The sequence below is a fragment of the Achroia grisella genome, unplaced genomic scaffold (assembly GCF_030625045.1).
Source record: "Achroia grisella isolate CSIRO2021 unplaced genomic scaffold, CSIRO_AGI_Agris_v1 utg768, whole genome shotgun sequence".
Taxonomy (NCBI): Eukaryota; Metazoa; Arthropoda; class Insecta; order Lepidoptera; family Pyralidae; genus Achroia; species Achroia grisella.
Genome location: NW_026713015.1, coordinates 676,629 through 694,697, shown reverse-complemented (window position 1 = coordinate 694,697; position 18,069 = coordinate 676,629). Strand labels below are relative to the sequence as shown.

General features: G+C 33.5%; 1 protein-coding gene across 1 annotated transcript; it reads right to left on the bottom strand.

The window, feature by feature from the left end:
- Nucleotides 1–13,360: 13,360 nt before the first annotated feature.
- On the bottom strand, nt 13,361–15,354 carry LOC131850389 (protein phosphatase 1 regulatory subunit 3C). Its single transcript, XM_059200602.1, has one exon. The coding sequence runs from the start codon at nt 15,349–15,351 to the stop codon at nt 14,503–14,505; it is 849 nt and encodes a 282-aa protein (XP_059056585.1). The 5' UTR covers nt 15,352–15,354; the 3' UTR covers nt 13,361–14,502.
- Between the last annotated feature and the right edge of the window lie 2,715 nt (nt 15,355–18,069).

The following is an 18,069-nucleotide window of genomic DNA, read 5'->3' as shown; positions in this document are numbered from 1 at the left end:
TAAAACATCCGTGATGACAAGGACAGGCTGATAACGAGATGTTATACATATAAAAGGAATTTGACATGTTTAGCCTAAATGTAATACATTCATTCATAATTTAAGAGCTACGCTCTTATCGGTGGAGCTCTTGCCACTTTCCGCGATCTTCCACCATGCTCTTTAATTCTTGATACGACACGACTCCCATTTTGTCCTCAATTTGTTTGATGTAGCTATTCCTTTGTCTTCCCCTCCCCCTCTTTCCTTCTATTTTCCCTCAATAATAATTTTCATGAGATCATCGTGCCGTATCAAGTGTCCTAACATTTTCCCTCGTCTATTTTCTATTGTGTTCAATATCTGCCTTTTTTCTTTTACCCTGTGTAGTACTTCTTCGTTTCTTTCTTTAAATGTCATACAACATACATAAATGCTACAAACAATATTAAATTTAAATGTTAAATAATAATAAAAAACAGAATGATGTAACAATACAAAAACTACAACTTAAGTATATGTAATATGAAACTAATAACACATTTTGTCAAATTTAACATCCAAAAAAATTCCGGACTACTCTAATGCTGTTGGCCGCAGCTGGCCTTTACAGCTCTACCGGATGATAGGGAGCGACTGCAGATGGCACTCCAAAACAAAGGACTTATGGAGCGGCTGAGGGACAACTCCCGCCTGACAGATACGACTTTAGTCTGAGGGCACCGCTCGGCTCAGGCCGTCGTAATATCGATCCCCGTTTGAAATGGACGGGGGATCGATCGGAGGGGGCAATGTATAACCACTGTATTATACTAATATATAATATAATTTTTAAATAAATTGATATGTTTAATTCAGCCTTGCTTGCGCATTTATGCAATAACATTGAAATGTACAATTTTGTTATAAATTAAGTATAAATAAACTAAATTTCATCCAAATTGTTATTTCATTTTAAACTTTCTTTTAATGACATTGCTATTGTAATATCATTATTATAATTACATAGTATAAATAAATTAAATTAATATTTATTGATTAAAATCTAGGTACATATGTGGTTTTTTTTTCTTCGACTAGCAACACCAACGACAGTTGTCATTATCAGCTGGCCGTAACAAATAAATATTTTTTAATAGTCTATCACACGAATATTTTATTTTCGACATCGTTATTAGTGATATAATAGTGCAATAAGTGTCTATTATTGTTTGTGTACAATTTGGTAGTGTATTATTTGCAAAAATCGACATTAAAATAGTGTACCGTCTGTCAAACTTCTTTCATTGGTAAACAACTAAATTAATATTTAAAACTATTTTATAAGTATTTGTTGGACGTATTCAAAGAATTTCAACTATTTATTGTTGTTTGGTTTTTAAGGTCTTTAGAATTAGTTTCACACATTTTGTCATTTCTGACATGCAACAGACAAAACAGATGTCAATTTTGGTTATTCTTAGTTAGTTACTATCAAGGACGTACATTATTTATAATATGAGTATGTCAAAAGTCTCTGTCGCCGTCTATCCCTATGTATGTTTAAATCTTTAAAACTACGCAACGGATTTTGAAGCGATTTCTTTTAACAGATAGAGTGGTTTGAGATTCAAGAGGAAGGTTTATATGTATAATATGTATACCCGTGCGAAGCCGGGGAGGGTAACTAGTTAATAATATTTCGGATTGGTAGTAATTCAAATTTAAAATATCTTTATTCATGTAGGTCTATTACAGACTCTTATGATATGTCAAATCTACCGTCAGTTCGGAATGATTTCGAGATGAGAACTGACAAGAAACTCGGCTAGTATTCTTTTCAAATAAATGTTGTACATGTTTACAATAATACAGATTCATTTTTAAATTCAAATTTGGTAGAATACAGTGACTAGCATATGCTATTGCAACAGCAAATAGTGTAATCAGTGTTCGTAACCCGAACAGACCAGTCCCCACAAGCAGCACCCGTTCACAAGTATGAATAGTAAGTCATTTGTATTACAAACATATATAAATCAATAATTAAGCCACAGTGATATGATTAGGCCCGGTTAGGGTGGTGAAATGATATCACGTTGTGGACTGTATGATTATGTATTTTAGAATATATATTACAAGTGTTAAGAGAAGTGCGTGCGGTACCCGATGGCCGAGTGAGGTGTCGCGGCAGATCGGGCTCGCTGCCGGCTAGGCCCCCGCCGCGCCCGCAGACCCAACAGCCGTCCACTGTCGTCGCTTGCGCGCCAACAGATATCAACAAGCAATTCTGTAATATGCCTTTTTACAGTAGTCATGCTAATTTTTATTTTTAAGCATACATACTTGACAGAAATACGGGATCGTTCAAGTATTATGTAAGTGCTATGGGGGGACGGGGGGTTAGCTTTGCTTATTTTGGATGACCTGGAGGGTGGGGGAGTCTAGATGATGATTACGTCATCACTAGTTTTTTACTTTTTTACACGAATGGCAACCCTCACATTGTCTTTGCTAAAAAAACAATACATTAATTGAAAAATGTTTACGTAAGCATGGGGGGAGGGGGTAAGCTTTGCTTATTTTTGCTGACAAGGGGGATGGGGGGTAAATAATTGTAATAAATCTGCTTACGTCATACTTGAACGGATTGTGTGAGCTGGTATGGGTGTTATGCGGAGGAACGAGAATCATGTCTTATGGAAAGTTTATAATATGATTGTGGATGGATGTAAAGAGAGGGGACGGCCTAAGAAAAGATGGATGGATTGCGTGAAAGATGATATGAATAAAAGAAGAGTATGTTCATATATGGCAATGGGCAGGGCACATAGCTCGTTGATGGCCGTTGGCAGTAAAGTCCTCGAGTGGCGACCACGTACCGGAAGATGCAGCGTGGGAAGGCTTCCAGCAAGGTGGACCGACGATCTGGTCAAGATCGCTGGAAGGCATTGGATGCGAGCAGCGCAGGACCGATCGTCGTGGAGATCTTTGGCCTATGTCCAGCAGTGGAAGTCTTCCGGGCTGCGATGATGATGATGTTCAGATATGACGACCGATAGAGAGCAGTGGAAGAGAATGACACTGCGCCGACCACAAATAATGGGATAAAGACAAGGCAGCGATGACGTAATACTTGAACGACCCCTGTTCACTATTCACAATAATACGCACGGCAACATTATCGCGATATCCAATGCCGTAAATAATAAAAAAAAAAGTAAAAAAATAAGAGATTGAGAGGGTGGGAGTCGTTTCGCCTTTGTCGTTGTCGAAAAAAGTGTTCTGATTATCGCTGTCGTAATTGTCGATATTTTATATAGATTTGTTAACTAAATTCGTGAATATTATTAGTTTAAGTACGAAATAATAAAGGAACGTAAGAGTTGATACTGGAAAGCACCTATTGTCGGTTTTGGTGGTAAACAGGTAACCCGTTCAAAAGGTAAGTTCGGACAAGCCCGGAGTTCTGGGAAGCCTTGCTGAAACCGAACCGGCAATCCTCGCAGTACAAGGTGAGTGCCTTCCAAATTATCAATTTCTTGCTCAAATCCTATTGTCGTAAATACAGTCCACTAAAGACAGCTGCATTCAAAATTATTTGTCAGCTGTTTTCATAACAACTCCTAATGTTGTTTAATGACCCCATAGCAATGTACCATGTTAGGTTGACCACGCGGGTCCCTCTGGTAACCATTTTCTTTAGCGGCCAACTACATACAAATTACATTCCACCCAGACTCCTTTCTTAAAATTGTATCAACGGGTGAAAGGGAATTGTTAGTAGTGATAGCAATGTACCATGTTAGGTTGACCTCCACGCGGTTCCCCCTGGAAACCATCGTGATAAATTCCTGGTGAATTTGTCACGATGGGCTAACTGACCTGACCTCATCTTATCATGCTCCACTGGTGCCCCGCCAGCGTAAACCGTTACCGCAAACGAGTGTACCATTCCATTATCATCCCTTGAAAAAAAATTGTATCAGCATATGAACCACGCAGATTTTGAACCTTGTAACGTTAACTACATGTTATTTCCACGCTGCCTACACCTGTATAGTCAGTAACAAGTAAATTGATAACCTCGCGTGATAACAGCGCTATTATAGGGTTGTCAATGATCAATTATACAAATAAAGTTGAAGTGTAAAGTAATTTCACGTAACCCTGTTTGTTTATCTGCTTTTGATGATTTCTGAAATGGCTGTACCGGTTTTGTTTTAATGAATGAAAATGGAATGCATCCACCTACGCTAACGGTATAGTGTGTATGATAGGATGAGCAAGAAGTCAGGATAGTCAGCACATGGTGGTGGACCACGAGTAATTTATCACAATCCCAAAAAGAAATAATACTAGAATTTTTATTTTTTATTATTTATTGTAGTTATAAAATATTTGACAACCTTAATCGAGCTGTGAAACACGCTACATGTGATAGCAACACGAGACAAACAATATGTTTGTATTGTTTTTAAGTTACGTTCTTGGTCAATAAGTTCGTTAGAACAGAACATTTGACATTTATTGACCGATTCTCATGAAATTTTGTGAGCGTATTGAGTAGGTCTGAGAATCGGCCAACATCTATTTTTCATCCCCCTAAATGTTAGGGGTAGTCCACCCCAAATTTTTTTTTTATTTTAAGTCAAAACATTTGCTGGGACAGCTAGTACTATACAATACAATAATATTATGCTACCTAACCTGCGACTATGAGAAGCTAAGCCGTATGCTAAATCGTTACACCACCGAGGCCGTCTGGCCATATGCTTTAAATGTTTACAATTATAAATTCCTTTTCTTTGCTTGCTTCTTGCTTTTCTCAAAATTCGACATTATGTAATCTTGTGTGACCAGGATTAAAATCTAATCAGTTGCTTTAAAAAAAATCCAGGTTAGTTAGCTCAAAGGAGACGGAAGTGGATTAAAATCTAGCAAGTTTCTTTAAAAAAAAATCTAGCTACCTTATGTTAACACAGAGAGGAAACTACCTGGACAAATGGACACCCTGAGTTAGTCATCTCAACCCCTATTAGGGATGAAAACGTCCAGATTGACAAAATGTTATATATACTACATTCTATTCCGTTTCTATTTGCCGACCTATTTATTTTTGTGAGGGATTGAAACCACAACCATTATAATCATTTATTTGTCAAGCAATTTTGTAAATAATAACAAAAATAACTTAAATTTCTATAAACTTATCCCTATCAAATCTATTAATCTTTTCTAAGGTGTTACTATGTAACAATTGTACTATTTATAAATTTGCTATATCTAATCGAACTTATTTCTACAAACTATGACTATATATAATCTTTAAGCGGTGGTCAAATGGAACAGTTAAACTCCAACCCCAAAAATAATATTAATACATTATCACACCTTATCAGAAGCACCAACAGCGCACGTTCACGCAGGCAGCAATAGGTACACAATTTTTATATTTAAAATTATTTTCTACAAGGTTGCATTGAAAATCAGCGTTTGGGCCTTACAGCCCAGACACAAAGCTGAGTAGAAACCAATTTGGTCGCAGCTGTATTATTAAAATAATTTGTTATAATTTTCGTAAAATGTTGTATGACTGTTTTGTATGCGCCAAATAAATATATTTTTCTGTTTTTCTAATAATACGAAAAAAGACTAAGAAATAAAACATATATTATAAATTTTAAATATATAATAATTATATTTGACAAAATTATCTTATACCAATTCTAAATTAACAATAGATATATCATTAAACTGTAAACTATACATTTTTAATTAATTAAAAATATAATTAACATTAATCAGTTCTTTAATTAAATTTCACTCGTTAAACAGTACTTAATTAAATTAAAAATGTTAATATTGTTTATATACAGCAATATTTATACTTGTATTACTGTTTATGACGATTGAATGAACTCCTGGACACACTCCTGAACAAAACTGCATATTCCCGACCTCTCTCCATACAAAACGTGTTACTATGAAAATTTTACTACAAAAACTTATGAAACTAGATGATATTTTGTCTATAGGAAGTAATATCAACCACACTAATCAGATTTTCTTTAAACAAGTTTGTTTTAGAATTACACGTAACTGAAAATATCTATTTTACAAAAAAAAATACTTAGTATAATATTATTATAAACTTGCTACTCGCCTCGGCTTCGCACGGGTGTACATGTATTATATATAAAAACCGCTTCAAATCCGTTGCGTAGTTTTAAAGATTTAAGCGTACATAGGACGGACAGACTGCGACAGCGACATTGTTTTATAACATGTACCTAATGATAAAAATTAACTTAATTTCGTAAAGCAACATAAATATTTATATTTTATTGTATTAATTCTCAATACAGTTATTTAATAAAAATACACAGATACAATTAATTATACTAGCAATTGTGAATAGAATACATTCTTAAATTACACTATTTTCACTTACAAATAAACTCAATAAATACAAATTTAATTATTATTAATCAGTTCTTTCGGTAAATTTCATTCGTTAATTCACATTCATTAATTCTATAATAATTATACAATTATGTATAAAATTAATATATACATAGCTTTTATATTATTCTCAATAACCTATTTACGTGAAATACACCGAGCGAATGTGGACATGTCTAGTGTTGCGTTCACAACATGGACAGTTGACAATGACTCTGACTACTCCATCAAAGATAACAGTCGTGAAGTTATCTCACTATTACTGATACTACAGTGAAAGTACCAGGAGAACATGACTCGCAAGTAGGCTCGAGCCTACCGCCTTTAAATACACCGAGCGATATGTGAACAAGTCAAGTGTTGCGTTCACAACATTGACAGTTGACAATGACTCTGACTACCCCATCATAGACAACAGTCTAGAGGTATGTTTTTTTATTGTTTTATTTATATGCATACCTAATATATCGTCGGTTAAATAGAAAAATTGCAGTATTCAAATGTACATTTTTTTTACAAGACAAGCATTTGAAATCTTTTTTTACATTATTACATAATTATGTTTTCGTTTATAGTTTTAAATTTAAACATTGAAAGTTTTTTTTTTTAATTTGTGTAAATTATTTGTACCTTTAAAGTTTTAAATTTACACAGAATTATTGTATATCATTTTAAAAGTATTTAGATAATGATTAAGACGGCGTGGTTAATTTAATTGACTTATATAAAAGGAGGCAATTCTAGCTTCTAATTTTGAAAAATGCCATTTTTCTATTTAATCGACGATATTTTAATACGATTTTTTATACATTCATATTTTTCTTTAATGTATGATATAACGGAATGGTGCACCCGCCTGCACTAACGGTATACGCTGGTGGGGCACCAGTGGAGGATGATAAGATGTTCATGAGGTCTTTATTAGCATTTCATACCACTTTTGAATTAACAAAAATGTAGAATGACAATTATTATATCAGAAAAACATCGAAAATTATTTTATTTTATTCTTTTTTAGTTTCGATTCCTGCCTGAGCACTTTAAGAAATCAATCGTATGTGTATATCTAGCTGCGGTTTCAGCAGCATGTAATTTGTAGCTTATGTGTTATTCTGATGTATAAACTATATTACTGTAAAGTTTCATCAACATCCGTTCAGTAGTTTTTGCGTGAAAGAGTAACAAACATCGATCCATCCATGCTCAACTTTCACATTTATAAAATTCGTAAAAATTTCACAGTCTAATTTTTATGTAACAAATATAATAATATGCTTTGCTTACGATGGTCACGGGTTTGATTCCTCGCACGGTGCAAACATTTGTATTCATGAGTATGATTGTTTGTACCGGTTTGGGTATTTTCTATGTATATTGTGTATGTAACTACAAAAATATCCATGTATTTATATCAGTTGTCTAGTACCCATAACACAAGTTCTGCTTAGCTCGGGACTAGATTGCGCTGTGTGAACTGTTCTAAGATATATATATTATACTAGCTGTACCCGCGACTTCGTCCGCGTGGAAATTTATTTTATTTTTCTAAAATAAAAATAGCCTAAGTTACTCTTTATTACATCAGCTACCTGCCAAAAAAAGTTCCGTCAAAATCGGTTCAGCCATTTCGGAGATTAGCCGGAACAGACAGACAGACAAAAATTGTTAATTTAGTATATGTACCATATTTATATTCATATACATGTAGTAATAAACGGTTATTTCAATATTACACACAGACACTCCAATTTTATTTATATGTACAGATTATAAAGACAAAACTATCAAGGTACGAGCACCCGAGCAAAGTCTGAAGTTACAGACTAGTTTATTTTATAACGGTTTGTTTATGTCTCATTTGAAATGCAACAACACACTGACGTCAATACTATTTAACTACAGTTGCCAACTTTTTGACAAAAAAGACGTATATACTGGTTTGGATAAGAAAAAAAAAGTATTAGGAAAAAAAAGTATATTTCAATTATTCTGTTTTTACTATAATCAATCAATCAAATCATGTATTCGCAGAATACAGTACTTATATGTGTATACAATATTAAATATAATGTCCAGTGGATTCTGCCTGTATACAGGCGTGCAAATTTATATATATATATATATTTTATATTAATATATTTATGTCATTCTGATTAGTTTATAATTAAATTAAAATAAACATGTCAGAATTATTGGCATATTATATAATTACTACAGATGATGCATTAAATTACTATATTCCATAAACTCTTTGACACTATAAAAACAATGTGCCAATAGCCATTTGGTTAAATTTAGTTTGAAAGCTGGCTCATTCAATAATTTTATATTGTCAGACAAATTATTGTAAAGAGAGACAAACATGTTTAATATATTTCTCCTGTAAATATCTTTATGGCATTGAGGTTGATATAATTTATTCATGATTCTTGGTCTGGTTTACCTCTGATTTAATTCATCACATTTCTTCCAGAATTGTGGATGAGAATTTACAAAAACACACGTCAATTTGCCAACTAAGTGGTATAAAAAATTTATATACATGCATCGAAGTGGTAAAATATTTAATTGTCGAAATAGAGACCTGCAACTATCATCGCACCACGCTTTACATATCGGTCGAATGCACTTCTTTTGAAATCTAAAAACTTTCACAATATCTACAGAGTTTCCACAGAGTATCAGACATTAAAAACGTATTTTTGTGTGCTTTTAACACTAGATCTGTGACAAATGTCACAACTCACAATTGACATCTAACATTTCGTTCAGTAATTATAAATCGTCAAGTACTCTTAATGAGTATTTACGTATCACAGTAAAGGTTGAAAATAAAATATTTTTGCATACTTTATTTGTATGTAAAAGTATAAATTATAATTACCAAAAATAAATTAGGATACATTATTATAAAGTGTGGTTGGCAACCCTATATGCAACAGAGAAAATATGTGGCAATGAGCCAGTTCCTCAAAAAAACTATACGCAAATTACGATGTTACACATTTAAATGTTATATTTATGGGCAGTATGACTAATATACCGTTAACATTAGCAATTAATTATTAGAAATAAAAAAAGTATAGACAAACGGGAAGCCATTTTGAATTAAGAACACAGAGCAATTAACACAACGTAAAAAGTAGAAAACGTGAAAGTGTTTTTTCTTTTTAAAACCAGGGTCAAGTTACTACAACAAAATATTTCGTACATAAAACTGTCATAACAACATCGGCATATTTTGCAAGGAATCTGTAATTACTTGCAAACCAGTGTGTGTGTGTGCTAAAATGTATGGTTGCACAGTATAAAATAAACTAATACAAGATTTATAGAGTCCATTATTCCATAAAACTTGTATTAATTTATTTTAATTTTGTAAAAATGGAGAAACCATTAGACCTCTCTAAATACAACGCAAGACGCAAGCCAATATTGAGTTTACAGTTAAAAATAGAGAAAATAATCACTACGTTTTCAATACACTCATTAGTACCGGAAATATCAGTCTTATTAAAAAAAAAACGCACAGGAAACTATGTTACATTTGTTTTATAATGTTTAACACGTCGCCGTGACATTTTCCCGCACAATTTACTTAAATACGAATTTGATATTCAAAATATTCTCATATTAATGAATTATAAATTAGATATAAAAATAAAATTATTTTTTAATATCCGAGCATAAATTATAATATTTCAAACATGTTTTAAAATTAAATTTATAGACGTCAATTAATTCTTCTTTATCTCGTAGTAGATTCCTGCCCCGGCTTCGCACGAGTCTAAATATATCTATATATATAAATATAATTGGAGTGTTTGCTAGTAATATTCCTACATCTGAAGTATAGGTTTTAGGGTACAATGGGACTGACATGTACTTAGATGGTACAAAAGTCCCTAAATTTAAAAAGAAATTAAAAAAAAAAAAAAATCTGAAGTATAGCCTTGTATGCCTGTGAGACGTGGACATTGACACATAAGGAAAGAGACAAACTGGAAGCCTTTGAAATGTGCTGTTGGAGAAGAATGGAAAGAATTAGCTGGAAAAATAAAATAAGGAATGAAGTGAAGTATGTCAAAGTCAATGTCAATGTCAATGTGTGATGTTGATTAATCTATTAATGGAATTATCTGAAGAAAGTGCTTGAGTGGTATTTAGTCTAAACAGTGTATTAAACGATATCAAAGAGCTTACACACGGATTAAAGATATTAACATGGAATAGGCGGGGAAACATGTTGGGCAGCAACTGAATGGACGACACGACGACCAAATTAAATTATCTAATTAACAATCAAAGGAAGATAGTGAAAACAATATTGAAATTGGAAAAATAGATTTTTGGAAAGAGAAAGAAAACAATTGGAAGGGAAAATTTTGAAAGTTTTTACACTAATTTAAGACACAAATTGCTTATATAGAGTCAAGCAGGTTAAAGAAAAACAATTACAAGGAGTCGTGTTGGACGTATCAACAGCTAAAAGGACTGATGGAAGATAAAGAGTTATGGAAATAAAAGAACTGAGAAGAAGTTTCAAAGAAATATAAATAATAAATTTGATTGAAGTCAGCATGGTCGAGAGAGTGTCCTGCATATGGGAAAAAATGTGCAAAATGTGGTATATTAAATCCTTCGCAGTGAGCGACGAAGAAAATAAGAGCAATAAATCAAATTCATCAAATGAAGAGTTAAATTTGTCATGAATGAAGAGTGAATGTTTGTAATATTGAATTCTGCGTTTTTTAAATTAAATTATAAGTTAAATTGTAAAATTCTACATTCAGAAAATATTAAGCCAATGTGAATATATATACGGTACATACACCAAAAAATAACATTTTTTATAATTTTGTTATTTTTGAAGGAATGTCTGTCTGCCGGTATGTTTGTTCAATTGTTAAAGTTAATAATATTAGTGAAAATGCATATATCTGGTAATAGTAGAGAAGCTGTAATGGTTGGACCGATTTTGATCCATTAGACTTAAATAAAATTATTGTAAAAAAACCTAAATGTTTACCTTTTTTTTTAAATTACAGGGTATTTTTCTCTGTTTTAGCTGCTGTAATAAGGAATAACTTGTTTTACCATATGGTTTAATGAATGCTACTGTACTTATTTTTTTCAGAATTTTTATTTGGGCGATTATTTTAGAATGGGAAACACTGAAAAAGATTTTAAAAATTTTAGAAAAAAAAAATTTCGAGAGGTTTAAAATTAAATTCCATCAGGATAGAGTTGAGTCATTAGTTAATTTAAAAGAACCAAGTAATAGAGATGAGTTGAGACAAATATTAGGATCTTTCAATTATGTACGAAGGTATGTGCCTGACATGATAATGGCACCACTTTTCACAGCAGTATAATTTATTAAGAAAAATTCTATATATAAACCTTCCTCTTGAATCACTCTATCTAATGATCAAAATATATTAAAGCACTTTTGTAAAATTGATTGAGTATGGATTATTAAAGACATAATTTTTTATGTATTTGTGACTAGAATGTATATTATGTACCAGGAAAGTTATTACATTTCTCTTATCTTGTTTCAGAAAATGATAATCAAATGTCACAAATAGTGTAGTTATTAAAAGTAGACTAAAAAGTGCTCTACAGTCTCACCAATTTCAGCCATCAAGCAGCTTGCTTTGTAACATGAGTTAGGATACAAAAATCATCTAATTTATATATGTATTTAAAATCTTATATTATAGCTTTCTCTCTTGTTAAATGCAAAATAACATATAAAACATGAAGAAGTGCTTGAGAGGATTAAAGAAAAGAGACAGATCATAGATATTATTGAGAATAGGAGGGGAAACATGTTGGGGCACTTGATACGACACGACGAACTAATTAACAACAATATTGAAGGAAAAATAGAAAAGAGACCACAGCTATATCAATCCGTCATAAAAGGACTGTGAACGAAGGTGGCGGGAGCTGCTTGAATGAATGTTTGTAATATTGAATATATATACTGGTCTTATCTTATCAATGGCTACGACTGATTGAAATAAGGAATAACTTATTGTATATTTGATCCCGTTTATAAATTAGCTGGTTGGTAGATTGTATTCACACGTTTCGACTTGTAACATGAGTTAGGATACAAAAATCATCTAATTTATATATGTATTTAAAATCTTATATTATAGCTACAAATGCATTAAAGAGTAACTCGCAAAGTTATGAACACCTACAATCCGTCATACTCTTGCTCGTTCTTCTTGATTGAATGTATATTTGACCCCTGGTTGGTAGTTTGTATTCACTTAATTTAACTTAAAAATGTAAAGTTACAATGATTATTTAAAAGAGCAACACGCAAGTTTCTTGCTCGTTCTTGTGATGACACCTTTCCGAACGTGTGGTGTGGTGATAAAAAAAATTGTTATGACTATTCAAAAGTGCTTAAATTAAGTTTATTTGAATAAATGATTTTCTATTCTATTCCTAAGCATAGCAGGGGCATGCCAGTAGTATATTAATTAATTACTTTTATTCAGTATGGAGTAGGTGTATTTTTTTCCAAATTAGTCACATCCATTTACACATTACAAATACAAATGTAAAATTACAATTACAAATGTAATTACTTATTAATTACCATTGTAATTATATTACAACGGCCTCGGTGGTCCAGCGGTCTAGCACACCGCTTTACGTCCGATGGTCGCGGGTTCGATTCCTCGCTCGGCACAAACATTTGTATTCATGAGTATGATTGTTTGTATCGGTCTGGGTGTTTTCTATGCATAATATGTATGTATTTACGAAAAAAATACATTTATATGTATTTGTATCAGTTGTCTAGTACCCATAACACAAGCTTTAGCTAGCTTAACTTGGGTCTAGATGGCGATGTGTGAATTGTCCTGAGGTTATTATTATTATTATTATATCGACATCAGTAGAGAGGATAATATTACAGAATATACAATTTCCTAAAACTGAATCATAATCATTTCATCAGGTCAATAAAGATAACTAGGAATGTAAATATATGTACTTATACTTAGATAACTGTACTATGATATACTTCATTACATAGTATAAAACAAAGTCGCTTTCGTCCGTCCCTATGTATGCTTAAATCTTTAAAACTACGCAACGGATTTTGATGCGATTTTTTTTAATAGATAGAGAGATTCAAGAGGTAGGTTTATATATATAATACTTTCACACCCGTGCAAAGCCGGGGCAAGTAGCTAGTTACATAGTATAAAATAAAGTCGCTGTTGCTGTCTGTCCGTCCCTATATATGCTTAAATCTTTAAAACTACCCAACGGATTTTGATGCGATTTTTTTAATAGATAGATATAGATAGACCCGTGCAAAGCCGGGGCGACTAGCTAGTTACATATATAAAATAGACTGTATCTGTTTCACCTCTGAACATCATCACCAGGCATTGAATAGAGTTGGGATATAGCTCGAAGCCTAGTCTTGACTGTTCGACTACCAAACCACGACTATAAAATGTATTTTATAAATATGTACAATAAAATACATAACTACCCGTAGCTATCTTTATTATTGTTTAAATTAAAACCATTATGAATGAATGAATGAATGAATGAATGAAACTCTATTGTTCCTCTCTCCATCTCTCCATTATCTCCGTATTAATTATATATTTAATATTGGAATATTAGTATTTTTATATATTTGCATATGTATTCTTTTTCTGTATCTATTTATTATAATTTTTGTTTTGTTTTTTTCTTTCAATTAATTATTAGAGTGCACCGCCTTATTATCTCTGATCAACGCGACTGTTGACTGGTAGAGAATGCCATCAGGCATTAAGTCCAACATGTGTACATTTTTGTGTGCAAAGAATAAATATATTATCTCCATATATCAGAGTGAAATGAATAGAATCACTGTACATAGACAACTTACAAGATGGCCGGTTACAATTCATCCAATAGCATTCGCCAATCTGGCACGAACACATGGCACTACTATCTCGGATTACACGATAATGTGTAGCACTGATAAAGGCAATGATTCACATTCGTACACGATCGAAAACTGCACCAATTTGAACCTTAACAACTTCACCAATATGGCGTGTTTCCATTGAGATCAGACCTTGAAGACCACGAGTTCCCGTAATTAATTCTCGCGCAAGCATTTCCCGGCACGCTTCTTGCTGACGACTTTTCTATCGTGTAATTTAACCCTCTATTATTGTCCCAGTATTGGACGCCTTTGCAACTGAAGCACACACAGAAATCCAGTCTTCTCGAATGGACAGGCAATTGCAATCTGAACTTAAAGGTGTCATACAAAGAAGACCCATTTTGGCTCAAAGGTCCCGACTCTACAAACGCGCAGTACGCATCCTCGTTCGTGGCCCAACCGTCGGAAGTTAGTCTAACAAATACTTCTTTAATAAAGTCTAGATTTCTCACTTTGACTGTACCGTCTACAGCGCATTCTTCTTGTTTTATAATCACATTCTCTAATGATACACAGTCTTCTGTTATTCTTCTGCGGAACTCGACGTAATCAGATGCTGGTTGGTTAAACCTTTTCTCCCATATGTCGACGACTTGAGGCGGCGGTTTCCTCTCCAAGTCTGGACTTTCCAGCACTTTTAGAGTCCAATAAGGTGGCACGTGAGACGGCTCCGTCATAACTTTAACCTGTTCCAAAGCTAAACCTCTATCGTCTGCAAACACAACTTTCTTCTTTAACTTTTCCGTGTGCAACCTTATGCAAGATCGTGTTGCGGATTTTAGAGTAAATTGAACAGGTTTTAATAATGTAATGCATGGTGGTGAACCTCTGGTTATAATTGTGGTGGAGCGTCTCATTGGAGGTGTGTAGTCGTTGAGGAAGCCAGAAGGTGGGCTGTGGCCGAAGAAAAATTCCGAGGATAGCATATCGATCGCTGCGCACATTTTAGAGCGACACGTCTGAACGCTTCCACGTTTGTTATCATACTAAACGTTTTCTCTGGCGCTTGGGGTTTATATACATGCGTGTGCGCAGTGGATTCATGTAGGGTGACAACGCTATGACGGCATTTTTCTCGGATGTCTTCAATTTGTTGATAATTTTGTGTGAAATAGGGTCAAGATTCAGTTTGATATTTGGGTACATTATCCTTGTTTAATATATATTTTTTAAAATATAATTGTTGTTTAAAATATAGATGTTTAGAAAAATTATAAATATAGAAAGGGTGTTATATTATTAGTATAATAAAGTGTGCGGTAATAAATATATATATATAAATAAAAAAATCAAAATTCAAAAATCACTTATTCTTGTTGGACATTTTAGCCGCTTATGAACGTCAAATTTTTACATTATAATTTTATTTTTTCCCTACCTTCCTACCCAACCTATAAAAAAAAAGAATGAAATACTCGTAATACCGCTCATGCGTTGCCGTTCCATACGACTAAGATATCATAGCTCTTGTCATGAAATTTAACTTTTTTATATACCAGGTGGCAAACGTGTATACGGCCCATCTGATGGTAAACGGTTACCGTAGCCTATGTACACCTGAAACACCAGGGGTATCACGTACGCTTTGCCGAAAGAAACTTTTCTTGAAAAACCCCATGCTGTAGTCTCTCGAGAAAATCTGGGCAGTTCATTCAACAGTCTAAGTGTTTTCTTCCTGTACAAAAACATAGCTTATTAAGCTAAACCTTTCGTACCCCGGTACACTCTATCCTGAGGAGATAAAAACCATCGCTCCTAAATATCCTTCAATTCTTGTCCCTGACGGGTCTAGGTAGCGTACTCTGAAAAAGAGCGAGCACAATAGATCTATGTAGGTCGCAGTGCTACAGTTCTAACACCTGACAATAGCCCAAATTACCCAATAAAAAAGAATCTATAATTACACAATAAAAAACAGTGTGTAGGACCCATCTACTCATTGTTTTTTTTTATTTTATGAATGTTTTTCATTACTGTTGGAGCTTCAGCAGCTCCAATAATACCAATGTTGATATGATAAATAGTTTAATTGCTGATTCTTTACAAGATTATAAAATAAGGTGTATCATTGCCGCCGTACTGTGCACAAGTGGCGGTCGGCTCCGTTCGGGTATTGTCGGTGTCCTCCGGACGGTCCTCGCTGGCGCGCTGCTACTTCATTAGAGTACCGTGAAATGAACATTACTTTTATAATGGTTTACGATGTTCACATTAAAAGGTAAATTTATTTATTTATTTAAACTTTAATGCACAAATACAATATATAAATGTACATATGGCGAACTTAACACCTAAGGGCGTTCTCTACCAGTCAACAAGTATCAACTATTTACATATTTTTTCTTAATTTTATTGATATGTTTAATTATTTTTTAAGACAGTTTTCGATTAAAGTTAAATTCTAACCATTTACACATTTTTTTTTTAAATTATTAACCGGGTCTTAACAAGAATAATTTTATGGCAAATAAAGGTATTTATCTCTTTCGACTTTTCGACTAGATTGCACTAGCCGTGGTCACGAGCTGACTGGAGTAACAGCGATGTCAATGTAGATAGGTGACAGCAGTTTTTTCATCTACCGTCACTAGATTGTTCAACGAAAGTTCGCGACACACAGCACTCGCGGTATCCGTACACTTATCGACTGTTGATGCTACTGAACTTTGCTTGAATTTATTTATGACTGGATTCCACGCAGATGATAATTTTAAGCCATCCTCTCTGTTGAAAATAATGTATATTAAACGCGAAAGTTTAAAATTAACTTTTTTTTTTATTCTAGTGAGTATTCTTTTTTTTTCAGACTCTTCGCTGTACACGTAAAAGGTAGGTCTCAACCTCTTACACAGGGGGGAAAAGTATAGTTAGTAATGTGGACTCATGACCTCACCATTACTGGCAATGTACCATGTCAGGTTGAACTCCTCACGGTTCCCCCTGGAAACCATCATGATAAATTCCTGGTGAATTTATCACGATGGGCTAACTGACCTGACCTCATGTTCAGCTAATCATCCTCCACTGGTGCCAGCGTAACCTATTAACGCAGGTGGATGATGCATCATTCCATTATCATCCATAACAACTTACACATGGTTTTTTCAACTTTTGTTTTACAATTTTTTTTAAGACAGTCTTCGATGCTCACAAAGCATGGTGCCCCTACAAGCACGCGCCGCGCAGTCAACCGTCACTGTCGTGATATGAGCACGGCGGTCCTATCACTACTTACTGACCAAAATGGAAAACTTGTTGTCTAAAGGTTTGTTAGATGCTTAAGGTCGGGAGTTCGAATCTGGCTGGCAACTTGGTGATTCCAGTGCATAATCAGTCAGAAAAATAAATCTATTATCGAGTCATATACTCATATTTATATTACGAGAGGTATTGGCTTCAGTTTTATTATAACTTATATTTCATGTTCAATGGAGAAGAACGGAGCTGGCCAAACAGGCTCCTCTTCTCTGTCATTGAGTCTACTCAACGGTGTAGTTAGTCGCTTTCCAGAATATAAATATTATTAATTATGCTGGAGTTTCGTAGGATGGCAGTAGATTATTTCGGTAGTATGTTAAATGGAGATTAGGTATTATATTATTATTGTTTTTTTTTTCTCTTTTTTTTCTTGTGTAATTAGTGTTTATAATTGTGTGTATTTG